We start from the raw sequence: 14511 nt of genomic DNA on the forward strand, positions 1-14511 counted from the left end.
CGCAACAGAGCAAGGAGCAGAGTGCAAAACAGAGGTGAAATAACAGAAAGAAATCGGCGGAAATCCCCTGTCTGAAGAGAAGTGGCAATGCCTTCCCGGGCAGTCCGAATACAGCGTGCTTTAAAATTCCCCTTTTGAGGGTCTAATCTACGAATGTCGTCTGGACTTTAAGGACAATTTTTGCAGCTGTTCAGAAGACAATCTAAGTGAAATGGAGTGGAAGGCAACTATAGTGTTTCTGGAGGATGAGCTGGTTTTGAACATTAAGTAGTTACTAACCTTTGCACATCCGAATGCAATTCACATATTTCTCTGTTTCACCATGAGTCACTATGAGTGAAATGAGACTGGCAAAATGGGAAAGAAGGACGTGTAGAACGGAAGGGCTGGTTTGTTCTTTCACTTTTCTTCTTTGTTCTCTATCTCTGTTCTGTGGGGGCAAAATTATACAACTACTGTGCTGGTCTGATGAAGTGGGCACTCTGGTCACTTCAGCCCTGAGCTGAGCATGTTGTTTACGTTTGAAACTAAACAATGGTCTGCAGTGAACTAATTGTTCTGCACCCAGTATTTTCTGGGCAGAAACGTGGATTCGACTCCAGAAAAAGCTAAGTTTTTTTCTTTCTTTGTTTCTTTTTTGGCTGCATTCCGTCTTCATTGCTGCACACGGGCTTTCTCCAGTTGCAGCAAGCTGGAGCTACCATTCCATGCGGTGCACGGGCTTCTCATTGTGGTGGCTTGTCTCGTTGCAGAGCACGGGTTCTAGTCGGGCGGGCTTCAGTAGTTGTGGCCCGCGGGCTCAGTAGTTGTGGCTAGCTGGCTCTAGAGCACAGGCTCAGTAGTTGTGGCGCACGGTAGTTGCTCTGCGGCATGTGGGATCCTCCCAGACCAGGGATTGAACCCGTGTCCCCTGCAGTGGCAGGCGGATTCTTAACCATTGCACCACCAGGGAAGTCCTGCTTTCTTAGTTTTATCCTAATATCTGTGAACATCTGTAAGGGAGCACAGTATTTTAATATCTACGTGATAGGTTTGTATCCCAGCCCAAAGAACTGCCAAGAGATGTATTAGTTGTAAATTTCCTTCTAGGGGTTCTGAAGAGTCATCTTTTTTTCAGTTAAGGGGCTGGTTGATAAAGTAAACCTCCTTTTATCAAGATGCATAAGAATAAAGTATTTTGGTTAATTGTGTGGTAGGCAGATTTCTAAGATGCTAGCATGTAAGATAACGAAGTCTTTAAACCTTCAAGTAGTGCTGTTTTTAAAAACTGAATTCAGTTTCCTCAGACTACCAATTTTCAAAAAATTGGAAAGCCATAAAATATACGTAATGCAAAGTCTAGACGACAATTTGATTTCCCTTGATGATTCAGAAGCCAGTTAAGAAAATTTCAATGACTCTAAGAAATTACTCCTGCCACTGGTGTTTAGGAAAGTTTGGTGATTGAATCCAATCGCTAAGATATAGCCTAGATCAGCGGTCCCCAACCCTTTTGGCACCAAGGACTGGTTTTGTGGAAGACAGTTTTTCCACGATGGAATGGGGGGATGGTTTCAGGATGATTCAAGCGCATTACATTTATTTTGCACTTTATTTCTATTATTATTACCTTGTAATATGTAATGAATTAATTATACAGCTCACCATAATGCTGACAGGAGGCGGAGCTCAGACAATAGTGTGAACGATGGGGAGCGGCTATAAATACAGATGAAGCTTTGCCCGCTCAGGTCACCCGCCACTCACGCCCTGTAGTGGTCCGTGGCCACTAGATGACGCTTTTAAAATAAAGTTTAAAATGTGAAAATGTTCCTGAGCTCTCACATTTTCTTGATTCTGGAAAAACAGGAAGGTTTAAAGTCAGAGAGAGCAAAATTAGAGTCCTAGCTCCCTCGTTGCTGGTGAATGACTTTGGAAAAATTACTTAATCTCCTCCAGCCTCAGTTTCTTCATGTGTAAAGTGGGTGTAATAGGAACATCTGCCATACAGGTGAAGATAAATAAAATACTGGATGGGAAGTGTTTAGAGTATAGTAATTGCACATTGTTAGATACTACTGTTACTGTTATTAATCATAATCATAATACAGGACCTGATTCATCTGTATGGTATTAACACTGCTTTAACCTGAGTTGTTTTCTACGCTGCTATAGTGAACATTCACTGACCTTTCTCTATCTAGTTGCAATTTTATTGCTATGGTTGTATCCGGATAGACTTGATAGCAAAACAAAATGTTGAAAAATATCACTAGGACGCCAACACATATTCTGAGTCCTTTCCAGGTGAAAAAGGTGAAAAGAATGCAGTCTTGTTGTGCCTTCAAGGATCTTGCAATGCAGTAGAAACCTAAACTTAAATACAAGACAGTGAGAGGAGTACTAAATAGAGGTGTGCCAGGGCTTGGTGCTTAGTTACAGGAAGTCAGAGGGTGGTGAAGAATTCCTTGGGGCTTAAGAATTTCAAGAAGCCGTGCTGTGGGCAAGCTGAGTAAACCATCTTGGTCCAGACCAGTGTGGGAGCCCCAGTAGGACCCCATTAGGAGCTGTGACCAAGAACTTTTACCTTCCAATTCCTCAGGACCACATGACCATAAGTTGTCAAGTGTGTGTTAGTAATAATAGCATTACTCACTGATTATAGGCAAATGATATCCAGCAAACATTTGTTCAGTGTTTTTTAATTTATTTGTTTAAACCTCCAAAGAGGTTTAAAAACAAAGAAATGAAAAAAATCTGGATATAGCTGTATATAACATGATCCCTTTCTTCCTCTCTCCTAAAATATTAACCATCCTTCTCCCTCTGGTTTAACTATGAGAGACTTTTTTTTTCCACTACACATTTCGACCTTTATCATAAAATTATTTACAATAAAAATGAACACATGTGGAATCCTTACTTTATTTCAGGCTCTGTTTGAAATGCTTTTAGTCACAGCTCTTTGTCATTGTTCATTGTTCATTCAGGGGGATTGGCTTCAACATAAAGCCTTTCTGGGGCTCTTCTGTCCAAATCTGTGCTTCTAGATATGAACACCTAGGATATTTATCTGTCTGTATATAAACCATAGTGGATAATCTAACAGTTTGTGCTATAGTCCATTTAAAATGAAGTCTGTTGCAAGGTTTTGCTTGCATGTTACTTTCATTAGTGGCAAGGACAGGTGGCTATTTCTTATCTGTCTCTCTGAGCCAGTGGGAGTGCCTGGTGTCATCTATCAAAATACCACCACAGTGAGTCAGGGTATTAGTCCCAAGGCACAAGCAGGGCCAGATGCCTTTGCAGACCTCTTCCTGGGCCAGCCCCTTTCTGTTCATGGTGGGCCTCAGCTTCCTCCTCACGAAGTATGTGGGTTTGGACTACGTGATCTCCAAGGCACCCTTTGGTTTTCACCATTTGAGGGGGTTGTGATGCTCACTGCCACTAATGGAAAGGTCTCCTAAAAGTAGCATTGCTGGGGACCCAGCACACATGAGCCTGTTTTGAAAAAGAACCTTAGTAGTTTCCATCTGCGGAGGAGTCTAGGCAAAAAAAAAGGTTTCTTAGTTGATGTTGAGACATGTGACCTGGAGAGAGGCTGGTGTTTCCTGTTAAGTACTGTGGACTGTGAACTCTATCCCTCCATTTACTGCCTGGCACTGACTTTCAGCTCAATGAATGCTATTGACTTAAACCTGATTGGGGGATAATAAAGGACAAAGAGGAGATTAAATATCATAATTTATTAATAGCAGCTACATTTACTGAGTGCCTATCAGGCTTTATGCATTCATTCCACTTCAGTGGTTCTGAAGCTTTATTTTGCACAGAATCATCCAAAGCTTAGTAGAAGGTTGAGGGTGGAGCCTGAAAATTTGCATTTGTAACAAGTTCTCTAATGATGCTGATGTGACTGATCAGGGTTTATAGTTTGAAAACACTATGGATTTCATTTAATTCCAGTCTTACAAGGTAAACATTATCATCCCCAGTTTACAAATGAAGACAGACGTGCCCAAGGTCTCATAGTTAATCAATGGAGAGTTAAGGATTTAAACTGTTTCTTCTGACTCTAAATCTCATTCTTGTCGCACTCCAAGAAAGGATATACATATATATGTACGCACACAAATATTTTTGAACATGGTTGTTTTTCTGTATCCAGCCATCCAAACAAGCACATGCATGTGCGCACGGGGACACACACAGACACACACAGACACACACACAGACACACACACCTATCTATCTACCTACATATCTACCTATCTATCTCTGACTCTGGAAGAAAGTATTCCAAAATTCTATCACCATTTATCTTTAGGTGATGAGATGCTTTGCATATACATAAATTGTATAAACAATGTATTACGTCTGTATTCTCACACAGCATAACATTATACACTAGTTTTCTCCAATTAAATGTATTTAATCAAGATTTTAATTACAAAGAAGTCTTTGAAGCCACGGGAGCCTGGCACAGGCAGCCCCATTAGCCCCGCCTCCTCCCCGCCTTCCCCGTCCCTCTTTGTCGTCCCCGCCCCTTCTCCGGCCCCGCCCCCGTCACCGGCCCCCGCCTCCTTTGCCGGCCCCGCCTTCTCCCTCCCGGCCTCGCCCCGCCCCTTCGCTCCTCCCGCCGTGGGGGTTTCTGGGAAGAGGCGGAGAACAATATGGCGGATGGCGAGGAACCGTAAGTACCCGGGTTCTGCAGGCGCCCCGGGCCGGGCTGGGTTGTGAGAGAGCGCGGCGGTGGGCGGTCGTCGCCTCCACCCGGTGTCCCCCCCACCCTCCGCCCCGTCCCCTCGCCCCTCATCCCCTCGCGGCGCCCAGTGTGTAGCGTGATGCTGACCCTTCTTTTATTCTCTCTTTCTTTTAGGGAGAAGAAAAGAAGGAGAATAGAGGAGCTGCTGGCTGAGAAGTTAGTGCTGCCGGGAGGCCGGGGCCCTCTCCGGGGACCCCCGCCTCCCCCCACCCCAGGCCTAGGGGACCAGCCGCAGCGGGCCCGGGGGGCTGGGAGGGGGGCACCCGGAGCACAGGCTGCGCCGCCTCATCCCCCGAGCCCCGCCCGCAGCCCCAGGGGCCCGGCGGGCCCTCCTGGTCTCTGTCTCGGGCGGGCGCCGGGCCCGAGTAGCGCGCACAGATCCCGCGCCGGCCCGCCGGGGTGCTTGACTTAAAGGTCTTGCGGACGGACCCTTGCGCCCCCCTCTTCCTCCATCCCAAATTGTCAGAGCCGTGACCTTGTGAGAAGGGAATCTTACTAAAACACATGAAACGGACACTAGGCCGTTTTGGGCCTTTCGTAAACACTGAGACAATAGTATTAATTGCAAACTTTTTGTGAGAACTTTATGTCAGGTATTGTACTAAGCACTTCAATCATTTGTGCAAAATCATTGGCTCTTAAAGGAGAATGTTGACTCCAAAGAGCTTATTTTCTCCGTTAATTACACACCTTATTTCATATCAGATGCTTAGTTTTGTGCAGGTGAGACAGGTTTAAACGAAGTGTTTTCCACCCTGGGCAACACCACATATTTTTTCTTCCTCCTTATGTGGGAGGGGAAGAAAGTACTCTTGCAGTGGGCGTGGTGAGTTAGTATTAATTTCTGGGCCAATTCCCAGTAGCAGGGCCTTAGAGTCTTTAGGTATCTTCCTCAGAAAGTTGAATTTCAATTGCAAGAGGACTTGGAACAAGTTTAATTTCACATTTCTTTCCACCTTTCATTTCCTCTCCACTTTAAAATGACAGCCACAATTTGAATATTTACTATATACCAAGTATTGTACTAAGGCGTCTATGTGGATTATCGCTTTATCCTCATTCTGACCTTAAGAAGTAGGTACAGACAAGCTACAGATGAGGTTTATGACTGTTAAGTAATCTGCTCAAGGTCACAATGCTATTAATTGTGGAACCAAACCCAGCTGTGACATCAAAACCTATGGTCTTTATTGCTAGGCAATACTCGGTCCCTTTTGTAAAAATTGGATATACTAATATGTTTGAAGGTAGAAATTGTGGGATTATAGGAAATTTGAAAAATTAAAAATAATCACAACGAAACATGATCTTGAAATGAGTAGAAAATACATGTATTTTGTTAGAGGAGTCCCTCGTTACTCTATTGTATGTTCTAAAAGATTTCTAGATGGTAATGCCGATCTGTGGCATAATTATACCCTAAAACATTCTTTGTGTTTAGTGGCAACAGAAACCACTTCATAGTCCTAAGAGCTTCTTTTTTGAAAATTAGGACCTCTCAGAGAAAAATGTGTTAAAGTTCCTCTCATGAAAAATAATCTTCAAGTCTCACCTTTCAAACTTGGAAAGGACACATGAATTGTGTTAGATGTCAAGCGTTAGGATTCTGGAAGTGGAGGGCTTTTATGGATTTTGTTTTTCCTTGTAGGTTATATTTCCTGTTCCAAGTGTGTTCATAGAACAGATTGGGCAGTTTGCAGTGATCTTTAGTAAATTCCAAATGTTTAGAAAGCCCATTTCTCACTGATTGACCAGTATTCCAAGTTTGATCTTAGGTTGTTTTAGGAACCCAGAAACATGTCGACTGACTTATTTCCTCAAACATGTGCAGTTCTTACCTTTAAATAAACTGTATAATAGCAAGAAAAGACAGTAAAAGCATAAGCATAACCACATGGAATATTACCCTTTTTATTTGAGCAGGTCTGGTGTCGTTACCTTTTCATTTGGGGAAACCATAATAGTTGTAGGTGTGGCTTTTTCATACTGATCTTTGCAGCTGAATTTACTGTGTTCTGTGCAGAATGGCTGTTGATGGTGGGTGTGGGGACACTGGAGACTGGGAAGGTCGCTGGAACCATGTAAAGAAGTTCCTCGAGCGATCTGGACCCTTCACACACCCTGATTTCGAACCGAGCACTGAAGTGAGAAACGTTTATTTTTAAATAACTCCTCTAATAGTTTTATGTTTCAAAAGCAATAAAATGCTTCCTTTTTAATTTACTCTTATAATAAAAATACTAATAAAATTGTGTAAGTTATCTTGAAATACTAAATGGAATATTTGCAACTGATTTTATTTGAATGACTAATATTTGAGTTGTTTTCACATTTCTCATGTAACATGTTGAAAATTTTCAAGAGTAAAATGACTTCATAACCTCATTTAAAATTCTAAGTTATACCTCACTTAAAATTCCAGTTGAAAATTAATTTTGAGACACACCTTTTTAGCCCTGCTATGAGAAATTTAATTTTCACAGGAATATAGATGTGCTTGTTTAAATTTTGAAGTTTATTTGAAATGAGCATCTTTGCTTAGAATTGAATATAATTAATTGCATGTTAAAAAGTATAAAAAATATGTGACTTCTGTATAATAGAGGAATAGAATTTGGAACTGGTAGTGTCTGACCTAAAGCAAATGTTAGTTAGAAACAACTTGTTTTTTATTACAAGGTAGGAAATATTCCTTTACAGTAAATTTTACAGTAAAATTTTATGTCCTTTTGTATTGATGAAGAGATGTTTTGAAATAGAAGTATTGTGCTGCTCCTGAAATTAAGGTTCAGACTCTTGGGTTTGACTCGGTATCTTATCTGAATAACTCTTCTTTCCTTGAATCTTGGACAGAATTGACAGTATTTTCCATTTCTTTGGATAATCCAACATATTTTCTTGTGCTTTTAAAAATTTTTTTTTAGCCTAATAATTTAAGATACTTCTGTTAAGTGGTTGTTTCTGCTGATAGGCAATATTCTGAGAGCTTTGTCTGTTTTTCTTCCTGTCATCTCATGTTTTGTAAGTTTAACCCACTGTATTCAAAAGAGCTATTATTGTTCTTGCCTTTTTTTTTTTTTTTTTTTTTTTTGCTGTACGCGGGTCTCTCACTGTTGTGGCCTCTCCCGTTGCGGAGCACAGGCTCCGGACGCGCAGGCTCAGCGGCCATGGCTCACGGGCCCAGCCGCTCTGCGGCATGTGGGATCTTCCCGGACCGGGGCAGGAAACCGTGTCCCCTGCATCTGCAGGCAGACCCTCAACCACTGCGCCACCAGGGAAGCCCTTGCCTTATGTTTTTTAAAGACCTCTAAACACCTTATGCAGTGCTTGATCTTCAGTTCTTACAATTTTTACACTTTTCTATTTGTAAGAAGTCAGTTAAATGAGTTTGATGCTTTCCATCCCTTTCAAAGTTAAAAAAAAAAAGACTACTCTTAACTAGGCTTAGTTTTTCTTGTTAGAAATACCGTTTTAATTTCATACAATAAAAGTCAGTTTAAAAACATTAAAGTTGGAACTCTGAAATCGTTAGGGTTATAGAATTTCTGGTTCTACCTTGTTCATAAATTTAATATAATTTACTAACTACAGAGGCTGTTCTTTATCGTCAGTTGCATTTTTCATGGAAACCTCAGAAGCTATTTTATGGTTTGTTGCTTTATTGATGCTACTTAAGGTTTTTATCAACTAGATTTTAATACGCCTTTTCGTTCTTTACAGTCTCTCCAGTTTTTGTTAGATACGTGTAAAGTTCTAGTCATTGGAGCTGGCGGCTTAGGATGTGAGCTCCTGAAAAATCTGGTAATACAACTATATAATATGAAGTTTTTTCTTTATGATAATTAAACTTTTTCCTTTTCTGTCATTTCTTTGTTATGATTGTTAACCGTTTCTCCTGAGCCTTTGTTAGATAAGTTTAGCAGGTCAAATTCCAGATAGTAATTAAAACGATCACGTAACTTAACTTTTTAAGCCCTGAAGTCCTCGGCTATAAAGTTGTTGATAGAAATTCTTACTTCTCTTTTCTTCTCTGCTTTTTATCCAACAAATCTTTGTGCTTCCTCTTGCAGAGAGCTCTTTAATTCAGTGAAGTAAATAACAAAACTGGTAACTCATATTTAACATGTAATTTCAAAGAATTTATTATTTCTTTTGTCCCTCAAAATAACCCACTTAGGTGGATAGGACACTGTCTCGTTTTATATAGAGGGGAGACACAGGTTCAGGGATGTTAAATGACAAGTTTTTTCTGGATTATGGTGATGTACCTGGAATCCAATCCAGGCCGTCAGTTTTTAGGTGTTTCACTGAACTATTAGGTCATTACATGATCTAATCATATAGTAACTTTTTTAAGACCATATGGTAGTATACCCATAAAATTTGGGGGAGCTAAGCCTTTTTTTTGGTCAGTCTGTTTTAAATGACTGTTGTCTTAAGAGAGGGTACTATTTAGTGAAGCTGTTTCTGTATACTGGTTGGAAATACATACTTAATTAATTTATTCTTTATTTTTGGCAGCATTGGGTCTCCGTTACTGTGCGTGGGCTTTCTCTAGTTGCGGCGAGCGGGGGCTACTCTTTGTTGCGGTGTGCGGGCTTCTCATAGCAGTGGCTTCTCTTGTTGCAGAGCACAGGCTCTAGGCATGCGGGATTCAGTAGTTTTGGTGCGTGGGCTCAGTAGTTGTGGCTTGCGTGCTCTAGAATGCAGTCTCAGTAGTTGTGGCACACCGGCTTAGTTGCTCTGCGGCATGTGGGATCTTCCCAGACCAGAGCTTAAACCCCTGTCCCCTGCGTTGGCAGGCGGATTCTTAACCACTGCGTCACCAGGGAAGTTCCATTTCATTGACTTCTGATAACTACAGTAGTAGCTCTTTATAAGACTTTATCAGTTTATTTAGCAAAAATGGATAAGGGAAGAATTGATGTGCAGCTGTTGTATGCCAGCCTTATGGTTAGTATGTGGGAAAGTGGAAATGCTAGAGTAGGCTTCTTGGAAAATGAAGCAGATAACAGCCAGATGAAGGACCTAAAAAGTCAGCCTTGGGAGCAAAGTTTAAATATAAACAGCCACATTAATTTTGCTAGGAAACACTAACATCGCTCCTAGTGAGACTGCAAAAACTTAATACGCTTCATGGTAGTCGGCTATGCTGGGTTCTGTGGGCATTGTAAGCCATCACGATCTGTGTCCTTAATTTGAAATATCATTGGGAAGACAAGTCTCTCACAAAATAAACAGCAGCATGTATGATACACTCTGTGATAGGGTGCCAAAATGACAGTACCTTATCAGACATAAATACCCTTGCAGCATGAGAACCAAAGGATTTATGGAGGATGGGCAGTGGTTTTGTATGCACAAATTGTATGCACAAATCCCCTAAATAGTTAACTTTTTCCAAAGCTGTTATTTGCAAATGTGATAGATACCAATTTTAAATGTAAACTAATTGGAGATTAGATCTGAGGAGTAGTCATCCAGCAACTTTAGGAGTGGCCTTTGTTATTTACTGCATTGTAATGACCTCTTACTCCAAAAAAGAAGAAAACTAAGCGTTTTCGGTTTTACCACTTGTTACTTTGCTTGTTTCACACATAAGTACAAAAGAGATATACATACATGTTTTTTCAATTGATTGTAAGCCCCCAAAGGCTCTTTCTAAAAAAAAGGGTATAACATTAATATTACTGATTGAGCAAATATTTATTCAGCCTCTTTCTCTGTATACCAGGTACTGTTTTAGATGCTAAAGTTACAGCATCAAACAAGACAGGTGTTTGTATTTGTGGGGCTTATGTTTTAATGGAAGGGAAAAGACAAGTAAACTATGTAGTATGTCGGATGGTAATAAATGCTATGGAGAAAGGAAGGATGGAAGATATCAATATATAGCCTGGCGGGAAGGGAAAGGGTTCACAAAAAGGTGCTACTTGAGCAAAAAGGTGAGCAAGAACATTCTAGGCAGAGGGAATATCAGGTGCAAAAGCTGTGAAGTGGGAGCATAACTGTTTATGTTCCAGGAGGGCAAGGAGGTCATTATAGCTAAAGCAGAAGTGAGGAAGGAGGGGCATTTTCTAGGAGGATATCAGAGATAATGGGAGGGGCTTGGAGTATCCCAAAAGGCTTGAGGTGCTGCTGTAAGAAGTTTGCCTTTTACTCTGAGTCAGGAAGTCATTGGAGAGATTTAAGCAGATGAGTTGACTCGATCTGGCTTTAACTTGGCTCACTGTGGCTGATGTGTTGAGAACAGAGAAGGAAGCTGAGAGGCTGGTTAGAAGGTGCAGTCATCTAGGCAAGAGGTGAGAGTGACTTGGAACAGGATGGTAGTACTGCAGGTGGTGAGAGGTGGTCGGGTTATGGACATGTTTTGAAGATGGAGTCAGCAGGATTTGCTGATGGGTTGGTGTGGGACATAAGAGAAGGAGAGGAGTCAAGGATGACATGGTAAGGTTTTTGCCCTGAGCAACTGGAAAGATGGAGTTGGCATTCACTGAAGTGAGGGGGGCTGGGCAAAAAACAGATTTGCTGATTCTGGTGAGCAAGAATGATTGGCTTTGGTTCTGGAAACTAAAGTTTGAGATACCTGTTAGATGATGCTTTATGTTATGAGATTGTCTGAAATCACCAGAGCTAATAAGCGCAAGGGCACTCCAAATTCTGGCCAGTAAATTAGGAGTAAAATTCATGAGTGTGGTGAATGGGAAACCAATTTTTAAAAAGTGTTCATATTCTCATGAGTGGGGTGACCAGGTGAAGAACATGTTTTCAGGAGGGGAATTGATCCACACCCTGGCAAACACTTGAGATGGGTCATGTCAGAGAGACTGAGAGCTGGTCGTTGGAGGTGGCAACGTGGAGGTCACTGATGACCTGACAAGTGTGGTTTTCGGTGGAGTGATGGGAGTGAAAGCTTGTTTACAGCAAGTGCAAGAGTGGACTTTGAGAAAGAAAGTACGGACAACTCTTTTGAGAGTTTCTTGCTATAAAGAGGGGCAGAAAAATGGGGAAATTATTGCCAAGTGATTCAATTTGATTACATAAGTAAACTGACCAAGACCAGAAAAGCATAATTGATTATTGAGATCTATTTTTTTTAATCTTTTGCTTCTGCTGGTAAATTTGAACAGTGGTTGTACTGTTAAAATATGTGGCATTATCACTGAAACACAAGAGTTCGTTGCTTTTCTCTAGCTGTTTGATTGCTTGCTCTTGACTCTACTTTTAAGATATTTCTTTTACATGTGCAGTGTATATACATATGTGTGTGTGTTTATAATATAACCTTATAGTCCTGAATGGCGGCATGCTTATGTAAACTAAGATAAAGCTTGTAGGAATTACTTTTAACAATATTCTGAAAAAGAATAGCAAATACAGTTAAGTAGTAAGACTAGTAAAATTAAAATATCTAGCAGCAGCAACAGCAGGAAAGCAACAAACTTTACAGACATGTTTATGGGATTATGAAACAACTATAGAAATTTTGAGTTATTCTGTTTTGCATATGGACTGTTTAAAACTGAGTAGTTATACTTTTTTGACCTTTTACAAGAACCCTGAATTTTATATATCTTGTAAGACTCTTTAACCATTGAAAACGATTGTGCAGAATTTATTATTGAGAATTTGTAGATTTAAGACCATTGAAAAGAAATTTTAAAATTTCAGATGTGAGGAAACTTCTGCTTAATTGGATTTTTTTTATTCCCACAGGCCTTGTCTGGTTTTAGACAGATTCATGTTATAGACATGGACACTATAGATGTTTCCAATCTAAATAGGCAATTTTTATTTAGGTAAGTTTTAATATCTTATTTTAAAATTGTGATAATCATTTGAACTTGAGTACACTGCAGTTTAATAATTTTAAAAACCACTGAGAGGATAACACTAGTTTTATTAAGAAAATAACTACTCTCCCATCTCAGGTAAAATTTTGCAGCAAAATTTTGGGCATTCTGGTGAAAGAAGTTTTGTAAGCAAATATATGTTTTTGTTGTTTTTAAGGAAATCTACAAAAGGTGTATGTGATTTTGGGGTGATTGTGCCCTGAAGACAATGAGTGCAGCTCTTTTCTTTCTGTTGATTTCATAAGAGAACCATAACTATGTATTAGGCCTTCGTGAGATATAGTGGTGGGGACTTACGAGCCAAGATTTGAGTGGTGACTCTGGGGCAATGAAGTTGTGACAGAGTTTGAACTTTTTATAGAAGGTGAAAGAAAATGGTGAGTTAAGGAGAGGAAACCCAGGAGCAAGTGAAATGGAACAAAGAGGGATAATTACCTTAGGCATACATGACATAGAGAAGGTAATCTAAGAGCAGCTTGTTTGAAGTGACTTAAAAAACTGGAAGTAGGCCTTATATGCAGATATGAGGAAAAGTTCATTAATAAATTTTAGTATGTAGCATTTAGGGGCTTGAATGGCTTAGATAAATGTATCTATTTGTTAATCAAAGAATTATAGATACAGAGAGATAAGGACTTTTTTCTCTCTCTCTGATGCTTATAGAGTACTGACAGAAAGCACTCAAATAGTTCTAGGTATGCAGGATGAGGTTAGGTTAGCAGAAAAGATAAAATTAAGTTTGTGGAAAATCTTAAAGAGATTGAAGGATGGGTTAAACTAAGTCAAGTTAATAAAGTATTGTAATTGTGTGAACCCTACATTTAACTTTTAAGGTTTTCATTTGTTTATTTTTTTAAACCTCGAAATTTCTCTTCTCTTGATAGAAAAAGTTTGTGGGCCCTTTCCAGTCTGACAAATTTTTAGTGTATGACTGCTCTAAAAAAGACACCACTGATTGGGAGATTGGGATTGACATATATACACTAATATGTATAAAATGGATACCTAATAAGAACCTGCTGTATAAAAAAATAAATAAAATAAAATTCAAAAGAAAAAGGCACCACCAAATTGATTGGTTATTGATAATAGGCCATGCCCTTTAATTTTGGGCTGAAATAATAATTGAAGATCATAATGACAGTTAACATTTGTGGAGTTCTTAGAATATATTAAGTACTTTCTAAGCTCTTTATCTATAGTACCTCTTTTAATCTCAGAGCAAACCCCAGGGTAGGTACTTGTTTTCCAGGTTAGGTAATTAGGCCACAGTGTCCTGCAAGGATGATGTATATAAAAGGCCATTTTGCTCAAAGTGCAGTTTTTAGGTGGAGCAATCTAATCCCCTAATTCTGGAATGATAAAGTTGCAGCTCCCACAGAAACCATCTAGGAGTTCTTTTATTTGGGACCTATTATGAAAGCACATACAATGCACAACCTAAAAGATTCTTGAAACTCTATTTTATCATCTTTACATACCTAAACAGCTCTGTCCAGAGTAGTTGAATGCAGTACTGAAATCAAGGTGCTTGACTTATGCTAGAGCCTCTTCTATTGCAAGTTAGGACAAAGTCAGAATAAAACTCTCATCAGAAAAAAAAAACAACAAAAAAAAACTCTTATCAGAAGTTTTGAGTCAAAAAAGCATACTGCTGTATTAGGAGAAAATTGACCTGGTAAAGCATTTTTTTTAAATTCCAATTTTAAATAAAATATGATTTCTATTAGGCACATTGATTTTTTAATATTCGTTTATTTTTAAAGTGTTTATTCTGTGCTTAGTAGGAAGGAGTACAAAGAGGTAAGAATATGGTAACTTTCTTCCAGTTGTTCATAGTCTAGTATGATAGACCTATGTATATAACCAAAAATATGTTGTGAAAAAGTAGTAATGAAGAACTTGTTATGTATA

The 14511-nt window shown here is 39.6% G+C and overlaps 1 protein-coding gene across 3 annotated transcripts in view; it reads left to right on the top strand.

Moving 5' to 3' along the window:
- Positions 1-369: 369 nt before the first annotated feature.
- The window catches only part of UBA3 (ubiquitin like modifier activating enzyme 3), a gene marked incomplete at its 5' end in the record, with an annotated part of 28324 nt that continues 14182 nt past the window's right edge, over positions 370-14511 (top strand). Inside the window, 5 exons of one of the 3 annotated variants that reach the window (XM_082849082.1) lie at positions 370-389; positions 4859-4900; positions 6768-6888; positions 8465-8545; positions 12461-12543. In XM_082849082.1, coding sequence (XP_082705208.1) covers positions 6769-6888; positions 8465-8545; positions 12461-12543 — 284 coding nt within the window. Of the gene's footprint in view, positions 390-4622; positions 4673-4858; positions 4901-6767; positions 6889-8464; positions 8546-12460; positions 12544-14511 lie in introns of those variants that run through there. The other 2 variants (XM_082849083.1, XM_082849081.1) reach the window with 2 other exon arrangements.

The sequence above is a fragment of the Leucopleurus acutus genome, assembly GCF_964270905.1.
Source record: "Leucopleurus acutus genome assembly, chromosome: 10".
Classification (NCBI taxonomy): domain Eukaryota; kingdom Metazoa; phylum Chordata; class Mammalia; order Artiodactyla; family Delphinidae; genus Leucopleurus; species Leucopleurus acutus.